The following is a 21,454-nucleotide window of genomic DNA, read 5'->3' as shown; positions in this document are numbered from 1 at the left end:
TCTTTCTCTCTCTGTCTATACCTCCTGTGCATCTAGACTTTGTTGTGGATCAGACTCAGGCAGTGAAGTTTGCTCTGGATATAGCATGCGGAATGGCTTTCCTGCACACATTGGAGCCCATGATCCCTCGGCACTATCTCAACAGCAAGAGTGTCATGGTGAGGAATTTCCCAGTTGTCACAGTTTTCATAACAGGAATTTCCACAATGCCTATTCCTTTTCTACAAAAAAGAACAGAATGATTTAGGATAATAATTACGGTAGAGTGAGGATCAACATGAAAATCTGCACTCAACTGTCATTGTGCAAATTTAACCACAGTTATTGCAAAATCCAAATTCACTGTTTGTGTGTTTGCTGTCATGGTAAGCAGAACTGATGCAATTGCCCACCACAGATTTAATGCTAGACCAATATGAAAAGAAACTGCTGAAAATGGTTTAAATTCACTATGAATCATCTGTGCATCCAATCCCAAGTTGAAGAATTCCCATTGTGTAGTTATGCAGTAAAAATACATTTGATCCTTGTCCACAACAAAAATGGAAACTCTAATGTCCATTTGAATTGAGGAAAGTTGATCTGAAAACATCACGATCAGTTAAAACCATGGTGGACAATGGATAGTAGATTGTGATCATTATATCCCACCAGATTTGGTAAAACACGAAATTCTATTTTGGACCTTATTTTCACTAATCAACCTTCTAAGTATAGTATATCTGGAGTGATAAATACAGCAGTTTCAGATCATTCACTCATATATGTCATTAGGAAATGTTTTAAACAGCCAAAATGTCATAAAAATAGTTACATTAAAAAAGTACCAAACTCAAAATTGTCTCAGTTTAATGCTGAATTTGCTGATACTGATTGGGGTAATGAGATGTCTTTGCAAAATCCTGATCATGTTCTGTTAAATGTTTATAGAAGAGTGGAGGAAATACGTCAAAAATTCACTACTACCTGTAAAATACATATTAGGCGAAATACAATACCTTGGGTAACTCCTGACATTTTGCAGCTTTTAAAAAAGAAGGCCTCCTCCTTGAAAGCCTACAGATCACAAAAAACACCTGAGGCTAAGCTTATTTTCACACAGTTTAGAAATAAGTGTAATTTTGAATTGTACAAAGCAAAACAGTTATATTTTGAAAATCAAATTAATCGAACGGCCTCCAACCCAAGAACATTATGGAAAACAATTAAATCTATAACTGGTGAAAACAAAATTAAAAATAATAACAGTTTACAAATATCCATAAATGGTACTCTTCTCACTGATCATGATAAAATTGCTAATTCTTTTAATGAGTATTTTATTGCATCTGTACAAGAATTATCTTCTAGATTTACTGTTCCTCTGTCTCTCACATCAGTACCAGCAGCATCTCAGCAATTTTCTTTTTCTGAAATTGCACAAAATGATATAACTAGTATTTTGTGTTCTTTGAATGCTTCTTATGCTTGTGATGTAAATAATTTAAACATGATTTTTCTTAAAACTCATGCCAATACTCTTATACCGCTTTTTCATCATTTAGTTAATCTGTGTATTAGGCAATCAGTATTTCCTGCCATGTGGAAAATGGCCCAGATCACCCCGATTTTTAAGTCTGATGATCCTACTAATGTCTCCAATTACCGCCCAATTGCAAGTCTTCCAACTGTTTCCAAGTTACTTGAAAAAACATTATATAATCAATTAATTAATCACCTTGAATACAATAACCTGCTCAGTGATTGTCAGCATGGCTTTCGACCATTGCGGTCAACAATGTCGGCTTTGCTGCTTTTTACTGAGCAGATACGGCGTCTTTAAATAAGGGTCAGGTCACTGGAGTCATATACATAGATTTTCGAAAAGCTTTTGATACAGTTAATCATCAAATTTTGTTAAATAAACTTCGTTCTTTTCATTTGTCCTTCTCTGCAATAGATATGTTTGCATCATATTTAAGTGACAGATCTCAGACTGTGAAGATCGGCTCAGTAACATCACAGTCACTGCTATGTTCCATGGGAGTTCCACAGGGCAGCATTTTAGGTCCTTTACTTTTCATTATGTACATTAATGATCTTCCTTATGTTTTTAATTTTTCTAGTACTCTGTTATATGCTGATGACACTGTTATTTTTCTGTCTGGCTCAAACATTGACACAATTAATTACAAACTTAACACAGATTTACAGCATTTGCATAACTGGCTGCAAGATAACCATTTAACACTTAATATTAAGAAAACAGAATGTATGTATTTTTATTCATCTAGGAGACAGCTTTCTATATCCAATCCCATCACCTTCTCTAATCAAAAACTTTTAATCGTATCCACGTATAAGTATCTGGGAGTCTCTCTTGACTCACATCTCACTTATCGTTACCATGTCCAAATTTTAACCAGAAAGCTAAACCAAAAGTTATTTGTTTATAATAAAATTAGACCATATTTGCTGCTTTCTGTTTCTAAAACATATCTTCATGCTATCATTATGTCCACTTTGTCATATTGCTTACCTGTTTGGTCACTCACAACAAATGAGATCCTTGAACCTGTAGCAAGACTCTATAATAGAGCTTATAAGATCCACAACAGGCTTCCAGGCTGGACTCACCACTGTGTTGCACTATCTTTGTGTAATGCCTTGACATTTCAGAATTATAAAATAAGCCATGGGATAAACTTGTATTATCAAATCTTAAATGGACGCACTTCTGCAGCATTGACTGCGTTAGTTCCAAAACTCAGCTCAAGGCTCGAACGCACTACGAGATCTGTTTCAAATGGACTTCTGCCTATACCGGCTTTTAGGAACTGCTATGGACAGAGATCTTTTTTTCATGTGCTTACCAAAGCCTGGAATGAAACGCCACAGCACATCACTACAATAACATCAATAAGACTATTTAAAATATCATTTGCTCGCCATTTAATGGATGGGTATATTTGTGAGCACTGAGATGGCTTCATGGCTTCCCTCTGATGCTTTCTCTTGGTTTGTGTGTTTGTTACTGTTTTGTTTTTGAGTTCTTTGTGTATGAGGTATTTATGTTCTGCAGAACAGGAACCTGCTGAAAATCAGTTTTATACTGAGTCAGGCCCGATTTTCTTTAATCTTTTCCTGTTTAAATATATAAATAAAAATAAAATCACTATGCTGCTCCCATTACACTAAATTCTCTAATTTCATCTGTCATCTTGTTGGCGTAGCAGTGAGCACATGAGTGCAGATGATGTTCATAAATATCAAGAACTTTGACCTCTAGGTATCCCAGACCAACATTAAGAATAAACACAAATACACAAGAAACGAGAAGTTGTTCGCGTGACATTGCCTGAATGACCAGCTGGCCATTTAGATTGTTTGCAAAATGAAATGAAGAAGATGTGAAAAAAGTTTTGTGCAATTACAAGCAAAATGTGTGTGTACATTGTTGTGTAGTTACATAGTACTTATCACATAAAGAACTTGTAATTATATCTCTAAATGTACCCTAAACCTACCTGTACCCCAGCTTTAGAAACATCAAATTTGAATCTTGTGAGAGTTTTGCAGAACAACACGAATGAACTCAATACGTACATTGCATCAAATGCTTATTTTTTGATGCAAGTATATTGTAGTTAAAGAAACGTAATATAAAGAGGGACCAGATATTATTCCTCCTCCTTCTTTTCCCATAATTTTTGTTATTTTTGGCTGCAGCACATCAATGTTGTTGCTGCATCGCACTTACTAGTAAATTATTTACCAATTAAACTATATATGAAATTATTGAAAACATAGTGGTGTGTTTTGGTCAGTTCAAGACTGATTCAGAACTGCTCATATTAAATGAGTGTCTGTGACGGGAGCAAACACTCATTTAGTCACAGTCTGGGTTTTTTGTCACTGACATAGAAGATTTGCTAAATGATTGCTTTGGTTAGCTGGCATTGAGGTGTGTAATGCTTTTTAGTGTAATGTAATTTGATCCAGCATAGATGTGTCATGTTCATATATCTGAATGAATGTGTTTTTTTTAATTTTATTTAATATTAGATCGATGAAGACATGACAGCTAGGATAAGCATGGCAGACGTAAAGTTCTCTTTCCAGTGTCCTGGCAGGATGTACTCTCCGGCATGGGTGGCACCTGAAGGTATCCATTTTTTTTCTTTGCTTTCAGTATTATACTTTTGTTTTCCATATCTATAAATTGTCAATTTGCACTCTACAACATCAGGAAAATAATACCCTTCCTCTCAGAACATGCCACACAACTCCTTGTTCAGTCGTGTTTCATATCTAGACTGGACTACTGTAATGCTCTTTTAGCCAGCTTTCCGGCATGCGCTATTAGGCTTCTGCAAATGATCCACATGCAGAATCATGCTTGGTCTTCAACGAACCCAAGAGAGGGCATGTTACACCCCTCCTTGTCTCACTACACTGGCTGCCAGTTGTTGCACGTATCAAGTTCAAGGCTCTGATGCTGACATACAGCGCCGTCACTGGGTCTGCACCAGCTTACCTATAATCTTTCCTGCAAAGCTACATTCCCACTTCAAGCCTGCAGTCTGAAAATGAGCGGCGCCTTTTCGTATCAACACAAATAGGCACCAAATAATTTTCCTGGACTTTCGGCTTCACTGTACCTCGTTGGTGGAATGACCTGGTAGAGGCAGACTCCCATCTCTGTCTTCAAAAAGTGGCTAAAGACGCATCTTTTTAATGAGCACTTGACCATACACTCAAAAGAAGAAGAAAAAATAATATATATATATTATTCTTGTTGCACTGTAATCTCTGTCTTGAATAGTATTTTTCTGATACAATTGAAACTTTGTAATGCAGCATTTTTGTACTACTGTCTCCTAAAGAGTAATTGCATATGCTGCATTTTTCCTCTTTTTATAAAAGCTTCTGTCAAATGAATTGATGCAATTTCCAAAATGATCTTGAATTCTAAATTTGAAATATTCACTTTGCCTGATTATAAACCAAACTTTCGTTCCATTGCTACATTAATACAGGCCTATTCAATTGGCGGCCCACAGGACAAAACTGTCCCCCTTGTGAGATTGTCTGTTGTTTAAGGGGCTGTTCACACCAAACGTGTTATGTGTCTGATTTTCAATTGTTTACCTATGTAAACTTGCCGTAGATGGATGTCGCGCCATGTCTTTTTTACAGTGTCTCATGCAGGAGCGTCGTTTTTTTAGATGCTTTCAGAGTTTGCATACAAATAATCATTATGTGTAATTTTGCCAGAATGGGAAGATTAAAGAACTAAAATCACGGACCGCTGATAAAAATGAGTTTAGAGAAATAGAAGTTGTAGTTCTATTTATTAATTTGGTGAAAACATTTGATTTGAAAAGTCAAACATTTGAGTCATTGCATCTATAACAAACTTCAATACAATTCTGATTTACTCTCTCTGTTGTGGACCAATTTTGAAAGCACTTTTTAGTAGATTTTATTGTTATTATCCAGAATTTCCTGCTGGAAAATTATTCTAATGATAAAAAAAATAAAAGATACAAATGCAGATTATTTATTTATATATTGAACAAATATAATAGACCAACTGCAACACAATATCTGATTGAAGCTTTTCGGTAACAAAATATTCTGGCTTGGCCCACATGGCCTGAAGATTGTATCCATCTTGGCCCACTTGCGATTTAAAGTTTTAAATTTCTACATTGACATCTCACTTCACATCCCTCATCCTCCTCTATTCTGCCCTTGTGTACTCTCACAGCCCTGCAGAAGAAGCCAGAGGAGATTAACCGCCGCTCTGCAGACATGTGGAGCTTCGCTGTGTTGGTATGGGAGCTGGTCACTAGAGAGGTGCCCTTCGCTGACCTCTCAAACATGGAGATTGGCATGAAGGTGAGTAGCTCAGGCCTCCTGTTAGTAGAATTTGGGTCACTTCTGAATGGGCAAAGCGGAAGACAAACTTGTGTTCGTGTGCCATACTTGGATTGCAAGAAATTACCTACCGTAAGGCAGATTCTGTGGGGACAAACTTCAATGAGAAATGATAATAATCAATAACCGTTTACGTCCGCAAATTAGTCTAGATTGCTTTCATCCCCATTTAAATGATCATCCATCCTCTGTCTCCACTAGGTGGCATTAGAGGGACTGCGACCCACCATCCCACCGGGCATCTCCCCCCACATCTGCAAGCTAATGAAGATCTGCATGAACGAGGATCCCGCCAAGAGGCCCAAATTTGACATGATCGTACCTATCCTAGAAAAGATGCAAGACAAATGATCAGCCCTGCTGGCCGTCCCCCTGGCCGTCGAGTTTACAGTATTGCCTTTCACCACTCACCAAAGTGCCACTGTAGCCCTCTGCTAAAGAAAAAAACATTTTACTACTTTGAGCGCTGTTGTACTTTTAAAGCCACATTGTCAGTATCTCTTATATTCTTATATGCAATCATTGGATAATGTATGTGTTTGTGCCTGTTCCTCAGTCGGTATTTTCTTTTTCTCTGGAGTGTTTTTGGAACAAAGCTATACTCATTTAAAATCTCTTTTCTATAGACAATTAAACGGGAAGCGATGCTGATGGTCATTGGACACAGTGAATTTACTGTAGAATCAGTTTTCAACCAACCACTCCCATTTTGAGCATTATTTTCAGCACTCCATTTCTGTCTTGATTTCTTCAACATGTCACCAAGATCATTTTAAAATTTGAAAGGATTCATGCAAAAATGAACATTTTGTTGTAATTTACACACCCCCATGTTGTTCCAAATCTGTATGGGGTTTGTTATTCTGTGGAACACAAAAGGAGATCTTTGGCAGAATGCTTGTGTCAGTCACCTTTTATTTGTATGGAAAAATATGCAATGAAAGTGAACTGAGGCTAACATTCTGCCTAAAATCTCTTTTTGTGTTCCAGAGAAGAAAGTCATATGAGTGTGGAACAACAAGATTGTGAGTAAATGATGACAGTTAAAAATTTTTTGGGTGAACTGGCCCTTTAACTGTAGTTAGGCTAGCTCAAAATCAGTAGACATTAAAATATTTTATGGCTTTCATGTGGGCGTCCTTCCTAAGGGGCATTTGCGGAGTAACAGAAAAAGGTTTTCATTACTGTTTTTGTTAACTGTATGCAAAAAATAAAAGTATGCAACAGCAGCTGTGTAGTATTTAAAAGCATCATAACTGTTTCCCTTCGACTGCCCCTAATAACAAGTTTAATCTTTAAAGTCCGTGCTTGCTTGTGAGCAGGATTTTATTTTATTTTTTTACACAGGCTGAACAAAATGCAGTGCAATAATGCAACAGCTAATGCCAGTTTTATGCCTTAATATCATGTAACAAAAAACCAAAATACGTATGAAGTGCAAATTAAATCATGATTGTGCTGTCCCATTCTGAGCAGGGAGATTCATTTAATAAGCTAAAGAGGAAAGTCCTTTAGAACTCTAGTGCTGAAGATCGACAACATGCATTGAGGGGTCATAATCAGTTCCTTTCTTGTCCATATACTGTATAAAACAAATCAGAGGCCACGTGTTTGCTTGATCCATACAAATGCATGTTATAAGCCTGTGCTAAAATGCCCTCTTTATTTAACTAACAAGTCTGTTCTAATTTACATTGTACATGTTAAGCATGGTAAGTGCGGAAATGTCTGAGTGATTTTTATACTGTATACTTATAAGTGTTTTTAATGGGCAGTACATTAAGAAGCCCATGATTGCCTTTATTTTTGCTTGTCTAAACACTACATTTATTTACTTCCCTCTTTTGCTTTCACAGTGTTCCTCTTTCAGAAAGCAAGTATGTAATAGGAAACTATTACTTGTGCATACTTGACATGCAAATCCCCCACAGTCTTTGTTTTTATATTTAGAAAATGCAACAGTGGTGGAAAAGTTGATTATTCATAATAACTTATGCTCGCTCTGACCCTTTGAGTGTTTTTTTTTTTTAATGAAATTTTATGTGGCTTTTCTTTATCTTATTTTGGTGATTTTGACTGTTTATATTTTATTCATGGTAACAAATGTTTACTAAATGAAAATGAGAACAAATAAAATGTTTTGGCCATGCTCAATTCTTCCAAGTTGTGTCTTCTGTCAGAAGAGTTATAATTAATTTAATTGGAAATTAAATAAGGTAAATAAGGTTTTATTTGTTAACACCAGTTAACCACATTAGTTAACATGATGTAACAATGAACAAGGCTTTTACAGCACGTATTAATCTTGTTGAATGTAAATTTGAGCATTAATGCACTTTTAATATTACATGTTTGTATCGAACATACTAGCAGTGAACAACTGTATATTTAAAAAGTAACATTAAAGAAAAATTATGTGTTGGGAAAAGTTAATTAAGAATGGCTAATGCATTAATGTTAACGAGTACTGTAATTTGATGGTAAAATGTTGATATTGCCATTTTATATTGTTTTGACATGAAAATCCGTGTTCTGCTGTTTGATATGCTTTACTAAATCTAGAACTATTCAACCAATATGAGCCTACAAGGTAACAACAAAATGCATATCGCGGCGGTCCCATATAAACAATGTATGTGAGGTACACTAACGAGGAGACCAGAGGCAGTTAATTTTTTTTTTATGGATGTCTATAGAGATATTTAAAAGTGTTGAATAAACTGCTCATCACTTAATGAATTGGCCGCCTTTCCAATAATCTTAAACATATTTTACATTTAAAAAAAATAATTATTAACTATACATGGAGTTTACTACGATCAAATTGCTGTTTTATTAAAGACACGGACAATTGTGCGACAGTATGTGCCATTTTACGGCTCCCCCCATTCACTTGTATGGTATCCACCAACGGTAATTTACTGTCGTAACAAGCTAGTTGACAGTTACGCTCTTTCCTAAATCAAAAACGCGATTTTTTTGAAAATCATAGAAGATCTCTGGTTTCGGAAGGCAGCAGATCATGTGAGCAGTCAGCTGAAGCTATTTAAATTCATCAGATATCTCCGGGCATGATGCAGTGTGTTGTGAAGGCATACAGCTGTTGTCTTATCAAAAACAATTCCGTGTTTACAGTTGCTAAAGAACACGGCGATGTTTGGTGTTATTCGTGTTTGGTGCCTCCTGCTTGTTTCCACAGACACTCTGTTACACTTATTTCGCAGGGTTTGATCAATCAAGGTTAAAAACCTATTTCTGTCATCGGTCGAGACTTTGTCTCTGAATGGGGCAAGCGACTGAAAACTAACATGTATTGCAGTGTTGCTAACCGCGTCGATGTCGTCGCCATGAAGTTTTTAGGGTTCGGGCTGTCCACTGATGTTTTCATAGTCTGGATATTGCTTTCAGTGCCATTGGCTTCTTCATATCCTCTTGAAGGAGGAACAGATGGACCCGAGCTGAGGTTCGTGGATCTGATTGATCAATTTAGGGCCGGATTCAACTGGCGAAACGTCTCCTGCGCGACGTGTAAAGTCATCTTCAGCACTGTTGATATTGCGCTGCTGGTAAGACCTGCTTTTCCTTGAGTTTTAAACTCCTCTAGCTTCCTAGTTGTAATAAGTGCTGACATTTTTTGAAAAATTATGAAAAAAGGAATCTCATTAAACCTGTCGAGAATATGTCTGGGTCATATAACACGAGAAATTTTAAGAATCATAATTTGCTTATGAAGAAGTCTATTTAAAGGGATAGTTCCCCCTAAAATTAAAATGATCACATAATTTACTCACACTCATGCATCCCAGATCTGTGACTTTCTTTCTCCTGCTGAACACGAATAAAGATTTTAAAAATAATAATTCAGCTCTGTAGGTCCTATGGGGACCAAAATGTTGAAGCTCCAAAAAGCTCAAAGTCAGTATAAAAGTAATCCATGTGACTCCAGTGGTTTAATCCATGTCTTCAGGAGTGAGCTAATTGGTTTTAGATTTGAACAGAACAAATTTCACTATGTAGCTTGATATCAACAGTGTCCTTGGCGATCATAATTTCAAGCTCGATTGCACTTAACCGAGCCCGAAATCAGGATCTTGCCTAGAGACTGCAATGACAAGATGACAGTGAAAAAGGTTATGTAATTGATTATTTTCCTAAATCATTTAGCGCACTTCAGAAGACATGGATTAAACCACTGCAGCCGTTTGTATTACTTTTATGCTGACTTTGAGCTTTTTGGAGCTTAAAAACAGAGCTGGGATATTCTTCTAAAAATCTTTGTTTGTGTTCTGCAAAATAAAGAAATTAATACACATTTGATGAATGATGAGTATTTATATTTTTCATTGAAATTTTATTTTATGTAGCACAATTTAAAAACAACAACAGTTGACCAATGTGCTGTACAATGTGTTCTCAAGAACTTTTTAAAAACAATAAAACCCACAATAAAACATAATATATGCCAACAAGACATAAAATAACAAACAACAGAGAACATCACAAGTTGTAGGCTAGAGAGAAAAGATGCGTTTTTAACTTTGATTTAAATATATGTAGTGTTGGAGCAGTTCTGAAAGACATCATTAAGCTGTTCCAAAGTTTAGGTGCGGCTATTGCGAATGCTCGATCACCCCTAGATTTTAGCTTCAACTTTGGAACAGTTAATAAACTCTGGTTGACAGACCTAAGAGCTCTTCCTAGATGGTGTTCACACAAAAGGTCAGAGAGGTAAGCAGGCGCTCAGCCATTTAAAGATTTGAATACAAGCAAGAGTACTTCAAAATCAATTCTAGAACGGGCAGGAAGCCAATGTAAAGCCACTAATACAAGAGTAATATGCTCACGTTTACAGACACCCGTTAAAAGTCTCACAGCTGCATTTTGAACCATCTGTAATCTAGATATGGAAGAATTGTTTATTCCCAAATATAGGGAATTACAATAGTCTAGAGGTGATAAAAGCATGTATCGCTGTTTTGATGTGCTTGATGGACAGAAAGGACTTCACTTTTAGCAAGTACTCATAGTTGATAAAAACTGGATTAAACTGGAGTTAATTTGCTTGTCAAAGTTAAGGGCACTATCAAAAAAGACACCCACATTTTTCACAAAAGTTTTAACCGAAGACGATAAGACACCAAAATTTAAATGAGAATTTCTGGGGGCTTCTGAAGAGCCAAACACAATGATTTCAGTTTCCTTTCATTTAAATGTAAGAAACTTAAAGACATCCAGGCCTTAACATCAGACAGACAGACAACGAGTGTCTGAGCCATTTTTATGCTTCAGTGGCAGATACATTTGTGTATCATCCGCATAGCAGTGATAATTTAAGCCATGTTTTTAAAAAAATTGTGCCTAAAGGAAGCATATAAAGAGAAAACGGTATGGTGTCCAAAATAGAGCCTTGGGGGATCCCACAAGTCAGGAGAGCTACCCTCTAGTAGTGAGTTTTCCTATGTTTACTGTAAAACTTCTATTTTTAAGATATGACAAATTTGGGCAAACTATCCCTTTAAATAATGTTTAAGCTTTTTGTATTGTGACATTTAAATGACAGTTAATTATGTTCATACTGAACTTGTGAAGGATCTGTATATCACGTTAGTATTGTATACTGCCTTAAATGTATACTGATTTAAATAAATAAAAAAATATTACAGCATTTTTATTCTGTATTACATTAATGAGAATTGCCTTTGAGAATGGGAATTTATATAAATAAATAAAATGATACAAATAAAATAAAACATCCAGATTCCATTACAGTAATGAGATTTTTAGGGGACTTTAATGCTCCTAAAATGCACTTCATTTTTTATAAAAACCCATTTTGAGGGCTTTATTATTATTTTGCCATTTTTATTTGGGGTTTTATTTTTTGTTAAAATCACCCAACAGTGTATTTGGGGGGCATCAAAGGCATTTACAGGCTTACTCAGAATGTGCCTAACTGCCTATGATGCTCAAAAATGCTGTCTACAGCAAGTGGGTTGATTTACAGAACAAAATTGATTTAAAAATATAAGTTTCCTTCTGCAATTCTTCAAACTTTGTAGAAAGGAAGGTTTTTTTCATACAGGTTTGTGTTTTGCTCCTACAAATAATCTAATAATTTAAAGTTAGAAAAGAGGAAAATGAAAATCATTGGAGTCTGAAATGTTAACAAAAATGTGGAAAGTGGAAACTATAAATGATATAATAGTTAATGTACCTTCAACTTTGTTCACAGAGTGACAGAAACATGGAGCGTGTGGCACATGTTGTTGGAGAGGCCTGTGTCAGACTGCACCTGTACGATGCGCATGTATGCCGAGATATCACTGAGCTCTTCCGAAAAGATTTAATCCGTGCACTCCAGGAGTCCTTCCTCTGGCCTTGGGAGGCCTGCGCCCTACTTGTGGGTCCTGCATGTGGTCATTTTGACATCTATGCCACCTGGAATGTAACCCTTCCACAGGTGCCCAAACCCCCAATTACACCGCCCACCCCTCCCAAACAGGGCTCTCCAAAGAGTAGGATCCTCTTCCTCACGGATATCCACTGGGATGCGGAATATGCAGAGGGCAGCGTTGTCAATTGCCAAGAACCGCTGTGCTGTCGTAATGAATCTGGGCAGGCCAGTTGGAAGCACCGTGGTGCCGGATACTGGGGCACCTATGGCAGTTGTGATCTTCCTCTACGTACGGTGGAGAATCTGCTCCAAAACGTAGCCAAATCGGGGCCTTGGGACTGGGTGTACTGGACTGGAGACATTCCAGCACACAACGTTTGGTCTCAGACCAGAGCTCAACAGCTGAAGGAGCTCACAACTATCTCTAGACTTGTCCTGAAATACCTTGGGCCTAATGTGACCGTGTACCCTGCGGTGGGAAATCACGAGAGCACACCAGTAAATAGTTTTCCACCTCCGTTTATGCATGGGAACTGGTCTTCCCGATGGCTGTATGACACCATGGCAAAGGAATGGGCCCAATGGCTACCAGAGGATGCCCTGGAGACAATTCGGTAAAACATAAATGCACTTCCTCAATTGGAACCATATTCATTACGGCATTTTCATATTTTAGGACTATAACGTTTTTATTTTAACCAAATTCATAACTAAGGAAACCGCTGTTCTGAGTCAAAGCAAATATGTCCATTAGATGCTAATTGGAGGTCGACTGATTTTGCTGATACTGAAAACTAAAGTGGTGGAAAAGGCTGATAACTTATCTATCAGCGGATAGTTTTTAAAATCGGTTTAAAGAATATTAACATTTTGTATTATTCTTAATTTACTATGATGGGCACAGACAATGAGGCTACAAGAGTCCCAAACATATAAAATCAGAGTTGCCATTTGCTTAGCCAAAATCCCAATTTGACTTAGGACTACAAACAAGCCTGAAACTTACCAGGGACTCTTATTTTGAAAGAACAAGACTTGTAATTGTTACAGTGTATTTGTTACGGCTGTGGCTTAGGTGGTAGAGTGGGTTGTCCACTAATCGCTGGGTTGGTGGGTCGATTCCTGGCCCACATGACACCACATGCCGAAGTGTCCTTGGGCAAGACTCTGAACCCCAAGTTGCTCCCAATGGCATGCTCTGCCATCATTGGTGTGTGAATGTGTGTGTGTGAATGGGTGAATGAGACGCAGAGTAAAGCACTTGAATAACACTAAGGTTACAAATGTGCTATATAAGTGCAGACCATTTACCATTTATTTACCATTAAGGCATTGGCATAGCTAAGGGTGGACCGGATCCATACAAATTGGACCCAGGCTAACCCAGAATATTAGAGATTATTCTTTGACTTAAAATAAAAATGCATAAATTCTGATTACTGAAATTGTGAAATAACTTTTTGAATGTCCACTTCCCAGTTATTAAGGAAATTTTGGTTACATTTTTTTTTTAAACTTTGCACATCGATTTGAATTGAGCCCCACCAAAAGTAATTTCCTGGCTACGCCCTTGTATAAAAGTATTAACAAATTCAGCTTTTTAAAGACAAATATTTTGCATATGTATATTGTATCTTATCCCCTTTGGGACAGTTTTGTAGCTCAACTTTCTGAAGTCCATCCCATAGATCTGAAATGTTATCGCTCAATAAATGAAACGCATGTTTTATTTAAAATGTCTTCTCCAGGCGTGGTGGGTTCTACACCGCAGAAATAGAGCGAGGTTTGAGAGTGGTGTCTTTGAACATGAACTTTTGTGCAAGAGAGAACTTCTGGCTGATGGTGAACTCCACAGACCCAGCAGATCAGCTCCAGTGGCTTGTTCGCATACTACAAGAGGCTGAGAACAAGGGAGAGAAGGTAAGAGGATCAGAAGATACACTGCTATCCATTTTAATCGTATTTTTCACCCAAAAATATGTTCGGTCATCATTTACACACCTACAATGTTCTTTCAAACCTTTATGACTTTCTTTCATCTGTGGAACACAAAAAAAGATGTTAAGCAGCAATCATTCTGCTTAACATCTACCCTTGAATACTGCTTGAATATTTGGTTACATATTGGTCTTCAAGGGCATGAAATACCAAAAAAACAGAACATTTTGAATGTGGGCGTTGATGCCTTTGCATTCTGCAGCAGGTTAACAAGTTTCAACTTTGGTGTAACTGTGTGTGGGTTAGCAGTTAGAAGTGTTTAAATGGCCAGTCAACTGATCATGTCAGACCAGCTAGAAGAGGACCTGTGACAGGTGGTTTTCTATGTGCTATAAAATGCAGTGTTTCACTGCTTGGTTTTACTTGCAATTTGCTGTTGGCTTTTTATTTTCCTTGTATCCTATAAAGTAGCTGCAAAGGCATTTTTTTTTCTCTCTTTTATATTGAAATAACTGTATTTGGAAAGTCTATTAATTGATCATGAAAAGATGCACTAGAACAACACACACAAACTAGTAAGACCCATTGTCAATCTGATAATCTGCTCATCATTATCAGCACATTTTACTACAGCAACTATAGCCAAAGCTCTGTCTGTCTCTGCTGGTTCTCTTAGGTCCACATCATCGGTCACATCCCACCTGGACTCTGCCTGAGCAGTTGGAGCTGGAATTACTACCATATAGTCAACAGGTCTGTGACACTTTCTGTAAATCCACTCTGTGCCCCATTTCACTGCACACAATAAGTTAACTTTGGCCTGTTATGATTTAAGCTTAAAAGGGGTCTGAACTGTTCTTCTGTCTTTTATTTATATATATATATATATTTTTTTTTAGGGTGTAAAAAAATATTGATTTTGCTAAACAACGGTGTCATATCCTGATGCTACAGTACATCAAACATGTCCTTTTATTTACGTCGACATCACCGGGCACACATTGGTATATTTGTGAGGCAGAAACCGCAGCAGTAATTTTAACACCCGACACTGAGTATTACATGCACAGCAAGACGCTCATACGTTAGGAGCCATTTCAATCAAAAAACAGCTTATATAAAAAAACAACAATGTAAGAATCCCACGATTACATGAGACTTATAATTATCTGCTTTTGACTTCAAAATGTAAACCGCTTTGAGAACAACACTTGCGCACATGTTATAAACCAGTAATAATGCCGGTAAAGTTTACATGCAAAGATTATTTTTTTTTATTTGTGCCAGTCTGTTTTTGCTTAAGCTGCTTAATAATATTGGATTATGTACATGTATTGTAAAACCAGAGGTCAAGTTCATCAAGTCTCAAAAACAAGTTCATATTAGTTTCTCAATAACCAAATTAATTCAGTGCTGTTGTTTAAGTTACTTAGAGCTCTGTTTTTTTTGTTGCCAATGTCAGACAGTTGAGGCATTTCTGATTTAAAAGACATTTATGTCGAATCCTTGAATAAGTTTGAGCGAAACATTTGTGGGTGCTCGTATTGTATCTTGAAGTGTGTGTGTGTGTGTGTGTGTGTGTGTGTGTGTGTGTGTGTGTGTGTATATATACATACATGCATACAGTGCATTCAGAAAGTATTCAGACCCCTTCATTTTTTTCACAGTTTATGTTGCAGCCTTTTGCTAGAATGTTTTAAATAATTTTATTTCTCACATCAATCTATAATCTATACCCCATAATGACAAAGCAAAAACCAGATTTTTGATAACTTTGCAGATGTATAAAAAAAAAAGACAGAAATCATACTGACATAAGTATTCAGACTGTTTGCTATGACACTTGAAATTTAGCTCAGGTGCATCCCATTTGTCTGGACCATCTTTGAGATGTTTTCTACACTTTGATTGGAGTCCACCTGTTGCAAATTCCATTGATTGGATATGATTTGGACATGATTTGGAAAGGCACACATCTGTCTATATAGATCTCACAGCTGAAAATGTATATCAGAGAAAAAAATCCAAGCCATGAGGTCAAAGAAACAGCCTGCAGAGACAGGATTGTGTCGAGGCACAGATCTGGGGAAGGCTACAAAAATATTTTGGCTGCATTGAAGATTCCCTAGAACACAATTGCCTCCATAATTCTTAAATGGAAGACATTTGGAATAACCAGGACTCTTCCTGGAGCTGACCACGCCGTTAAACTGAGCATTCGGGGGAGAAGGGCCTTGGTAAGAGAGGTGACCAAGAAACCTGATGGTCACTCTGGATGAGCGTCAAGGATCATATGTGGAGATGGGAGAAACTTGCAGAAGGACAACCATCACTGCAACACTCCACCGATCTGGGCTTTATGGCAGAGTGGCCAGATGGAAACCTGTCCTCTGTGCACGACACCAAGCATCTAAAGGACTCCGACTGTGAGAAACAAGATTCTCTGGTCAGATTAAACGAATATTGAACTGTTTGGCCTCAATTCCAAGCGTCATGTCTGGAAGAAACCAAGCAGCACCCAATAGGACATTACTGGAGACCTGAAAATGGCTGTCCCCATCCAACCTGACAGAGCTTGAGAGGATCTGCAGAGAAGAATGGCAGAATATCCCCAAGTCCAGGTGTGCAAAGCTTGTCGCATCATACCCAAAAAGACTTGAGGCTGTAATCGCTGCCATCTAAGTAGAGGGTTAAGGGTCTGAATACTTGTCAATGTGATATTTCTTTTTTTCTTCTTTTTAATAAATTTCCAAAATTATCAAAAATCTTTAAAGCATTTTAGCATAAGGCTGCAGCATAACTAAATTTGAAAAGAAGGGGTCTGAATACTTCATGAGTGTATATATGAGTTTATATAAACAAACTGTACAGTTAACTTGAATATATAATATATACTGTATATTATCCATCTGACCTCACTTAAATGAAATTTTCTGCAACAATTACATTTTATGTTTCTTTTTGGCAGGTATGAAAGCACCATAACTGGTCAATTCTTTGGACACACGCACTGCGATGAATTTCAAATGTTCTATGATGAGGAAACATTAAGCCGTCCACTAAGTGTGGCTTTCATTGCTCCAAGTGTCACCACATTTGAAAATCTGAACCCAGGTACACCTCACTAAACTATATTCAGGGTTCCCACTGTCTAAGAAATGTCAGCGGATTTTACTACAGAAATGACTCGTGAAAATTGTTCTTTTTTAGTTTTGCCCAGCTCAGAAATATTTCATCAAAATTGCTCTTGTGTAAGGTAAAACTTGATCACAAGCCATAGTGTTGTCTGATTTGTGAGTGAACCGGTTCACAAACCAGTCTAATTGATTCATTTGTAAATTAGTCTGAATCAATCCATTTAAAAAATCCTTATCAAGTAAACAAAAACGATTGGAACGGTCTTTGAAAAGTCATTGAAATGAATTTGTCAAAATATTTGGGGAACCTGTATATTGCCAGAAGAATTGTTCATGGTGATGATTATTAATGCAAGCGTTTATTCAACATTGTGTCTTCATATTTCTGTTGCCACAGTTTTATAAAATCAAATAAATCACTTGATCACCATGGTAATTTCCCTGTCACGAAATCCTCATGTCTTACCCCTTTTAATATTGCCAGGATATCGTGTGTATTACATTGATGGAAACCACCCAGGCAGCAGTCGCATGGTTTTGGATCACGAGACCTTTATTCTTAACCTCACACTTGCCAACAACCAACCGGAAAGACCAGCTATACCCACAAAACCTGATCCAAACCCATCATGGACTTTATTGTACCGTGCTTCTGAAGCCTACGGTTTTTCCACCCTCTTCCCAACAGACTTGGACCATTTAATCAAAGTATTCCTTAATGAGGACCATGTTTTTCAGCAATTCTGGTACTTCTATCATAAAGGTTATGTGTCTGAGCCCTGCACGGACACTTGTAAGAAAACACTCATTTGCTTCCTGCATAGTGGACGGGATGACCTTCTAACGCAATGTGACGTACTACATAGGAAAACAATGTGTTGTTCACCTGGCCCGAAACAATGTCCTGTTAGTGCCAAAATAGCCATTGAGCACTAATGAATTTTAAGGCATAGTTCAGCCATAAAGTAAAATTGTCAACATTTAGTCACCCCCATGTTGTTGGATGACTTATTTCTGTGCAAAACAAAAAGAGTCCTTAACTCATCTCTTTTGTGCTCCATGGAATAAAGTCATAAGGGTTTAGATAACATGTAAATGACAACATTTTCACTTTTTGGAGAACTATCCTTTTAATATCAAGCCAACATCACAGGCACTCTTATTTGGTACTTCCATTTAGATTTTTTTTTATTTGATTATTTCTTTTTGTAAAATTGTAGCATTTGAGTCATTTGGTGGCATGGCTGTTTGTGTTTGAGAGATTATCCAACTGTCTTGCAGATTGTCATTACTTTTACTGTAGCTAATGCCCATTCTTGGTATTCAATGTCATGAGGTATGTGGTCAAGAAAAGTAAAAAAATGTCACCTTACTAGGGGAAGCCAAAGGTTAAGTCAGCAATTCTCGGTGAAGACATTTGTAATTTAGAGCAGAGACCCAGTATACAGAGAAAATGTGTTGGTTGAAAATGGAACGTACTAACGTCACAACTGAATCATATGGTGTGTTAGTATCTTTTGAAAAGGTTCCTTACTAACCACAACTGCTCAAATTTTGTCTTCATTCTCACTGATCTGTTTTGTTTGCGTCACTGTGAACAGTGTTCAGTGTGTTATTTACTGCACACTGAAGCCTGTTCGAGGCAAATTGGTTAAGATTACAATTTGTTGATTCATCCCATGTCGTCATATACACACACACACACTTTGTTTTTATTGGTCAAGAATAATATCCAAACAGATTCTATTGAGAACAAAAACTTCCTTGTTTAACTAAACTTCCTAACATTTTATATTTCCTATTGATGCACTAAAGCTGAAGAAATAAATAACCATCTTCACAAATGCTTGTGTGAAAACATCTTATGTGCCTAAGACTTTTGCACAGTACTGCATATACTGTGACTTTTTGAATGTTGAAGTCATTAATTAACTGATGCAGGTTTTGATGATTGAATAAATAAATATTTTGCAAGTTAAGTGTGTTGACTTGCCAAACCATGTTTTTTTTTATTTATTTTTTTTAAGTAGTGTTTTAATAGGTAGAGGGTAACTAGGCAAAAAACCTCAACTACTGGGATATAATTATTTTAAGTCATTCACAACTTTCACATTTCTGTTTAGATGAAGTTATATTTCAATGTGTAAACTTTTACATACTATGGCTTTAAGATATTTATTGACCATCTGGCTGTAAAACATCACAGTTACTGGAATGCATGGAATGCAAGGAAGAACCACAAGAGAGCATAACACAGCCAATGCTGAAGACCGTCTGTCTGCTAAAGCTGCCTTTGTTACAAGTTTCTTAAAGGAATAGTTAAATCAAAACTGAAGCGATATGATAGGTGTGGGTGAAAAATAGTTCAATATTTAAGTCATTTTGTAACTGGACTATAAATGTCCACGTTTTTGGCAATTCACATTATTTGTGCATTTCGCCACCTACTGAGCAGGGAGAATAATTTATAGTATGTGATCTTGTTTAGCTGTCAAATAGGCTCTGTAAATGGATACGGCTCAATGGACAGAGCAGCACGAGCACAAAGCAGGTGCGCTTTTTCTCACAGACCGGTCTCGAGCTCTAAGTGCGCACGTAAGAAATTGCAGCTCTGCGAAAATCATTGAGAAGCACTGCGCAAGATGCTGAAACCATTTGAATTCTGCACAGAATCTTACATGACCACCCTTGAATTTACTACAGTAACACTAACTGTACATTAGGCAGAAATCACCGAAAAAGACCGAAATATCAAGAACGGTTGCTCAAGATGACGATCAAAGAAAAAAATAAATTCAAATCAATAATAAAATATGACAATACTGGTAGGCCTATCATAAACTCATATGACGAAAAGAAAAAATTACCCAGGCTTGGATAGTTAATGCGCATGCGCGTTACATAGTTGATTGACAGGTGATATTTGTATCTAAAAGGTGAATGGCTCTTTTGATCATAAGATGGGACTTCCTTTCTCCAGTACATCCGTTGACCGTTGGGCGCTCAGAGCTTCTTGGGTGAGCGTTCTAATTTCACCCATTAATTTAAATAGAAGGGGCCCGTCTCTGCGAAATAATCTCTGCCTTCACTCAAAAAGCACCAGTGGAAACGTGTTATGTATGTCATGTTAGTCACTGGCGCAGAATAACATCCATTTAGCGCGTGCGCGCTGATAGACTGTTCTACTGCTGCACTCGCGCGAATGATATCATTATAAACAACAAAGTGTAGAAACGATGTAAATAAGATATTTAGGCAGTGTAAACATATTCATTGATTTGAATGGGAGTTTTGGCGAGAGCGCAGTACTCAGTGAGTTCATGCTGAACTGAAGTGATTGACAGCTTCAGTGATGATAAAGGGAGTGCTCTTTGCTCGCTTTCTGTATACAATCACAACTTGAATAAGAGTAGATTTTTTTCATGCTGCTAAGAGGAACAATATGAAGTCCTTGATTTACTGATGCAAAGAACAGCAATTAACTAATTCAGGAACACTGTTCTCAGCTTGTTTGGGATGTGTAGCTACATAAATAATATGGCATGCATTACATTTATATTATTCATAGCGGTTACAAATATCAAGGGAAATAATCTTCAGTTATTATTCAGTCATAATCGTGCAGCCATACTCCCGCCAAGACCACAAGATCAAGACTCAAAATCTGCAAAATATAGTTGTCAAATATATATATAAATATATTTATTATTGAAGCAAAAAGAAGTTACCCAACACTAATATCACCCATGTGAAAAGCTAACTGCCCACTTAAACATAATATCTGGTTGTGCCACCTTTAGCAACAACAAATGCAACCAAACAAGTTCTGAATACTTGAGATCAGTCTGAGACGTGGTGGAATTTTGTCCCACTCTTATTTGCAGAACTGCAGGGTTTTCAAGCATGAGTTGCCCGTTTAAGCTCCTGCCACAGCATCTCAATCGTGTTCAAGTCAGGACTTTGTCTAGGCCACTCCAAAACTAAAATTTTGCTTTCTTTGAGCCATTCAGTGGTGGGCTTACTATGCTGGTTTTGCGACATAATCCAGTTGCGCTTGAGCTTC

At 37.1% G+C, this 21,454-nt stretch overlaps 2 protein-coding genes across 2 annotated transcripts in view; both read left to right on the top strand.

The window, feature by feature from the left end:
- Nucleotides 1-8,067, top strand: part of LOC127636034 (integrin-linked protein kinase) — a 35,236-nt gene extending 27,169 nt beyond the window's left edge. Inside the window, exons 10-13 of the mRNA XM_052116395.1 lie at nt 37-158; nt 4,045-4,144; nt 5,753-5,883; nt 6,124-8,067. Of these exons, the coding sequence (XP_051972355.1) occupies nt 37-158; nt 4,045-4,144; nt 5,753-5,883; nt 6,124-6,273 (503 nt within the window). The 3' untranslated portion in view covers nt 6,274-8,067. The remainder of the gene's footprint in view (nt 1-36; nt 159-4,044; nt 4,145-5,752; nt 5,884-6,123) is intronic.
- A 793-nt stretch (nt 8,068-8,860) lies between these two features.
- LOC127635722 (sphingomyelin phosphodiesterase-like) lies at nt 8,861-19,387 on the top strand. The gene is made up of 6 exons (XM_052115954.1): nt 8,861-9,488; nt 12,155-12,930; nt 14,065-14,236; nt 14,931-15,007; nt 17,223-17,368; nt 17,876-19,387. The coding sequence occupies exons 1-6, from the start codon at nt 9,231-9,233 to the stop codon at nt 18,325-18,327; spliced, it is 1,881 nt and encodes a 626-aa protein (XP_051971914.1). The 5' UTR covers nt 8,861-9,230; the 3' UTR covers nt 18,328-19,387.
- Nucleotides 19,388-21,454: the final 2,067 nt, after the last annotated feature.

The sequence above is a fragment of the Xyrauchen texanus genome, chromosome 43 (assembly GCF_025860055.1).
Source record: "Xyrauchen texanus isolate HMW12.3.18 chromosome 43, RBS_HiC_50CHRs, whole genome shotgun sequence".
NCBI lineage: Eukaryota > Metazoa > Chordata > Actinopteri > Cypriniformes > Catostomidae > Xyrauchen > Xyrauchen texanus.
The sequence above is the reverse complement of the archived record's forward strand: the minus strand, read 5'-3'. Positions and strand labels throughout refer to the sequence as shown.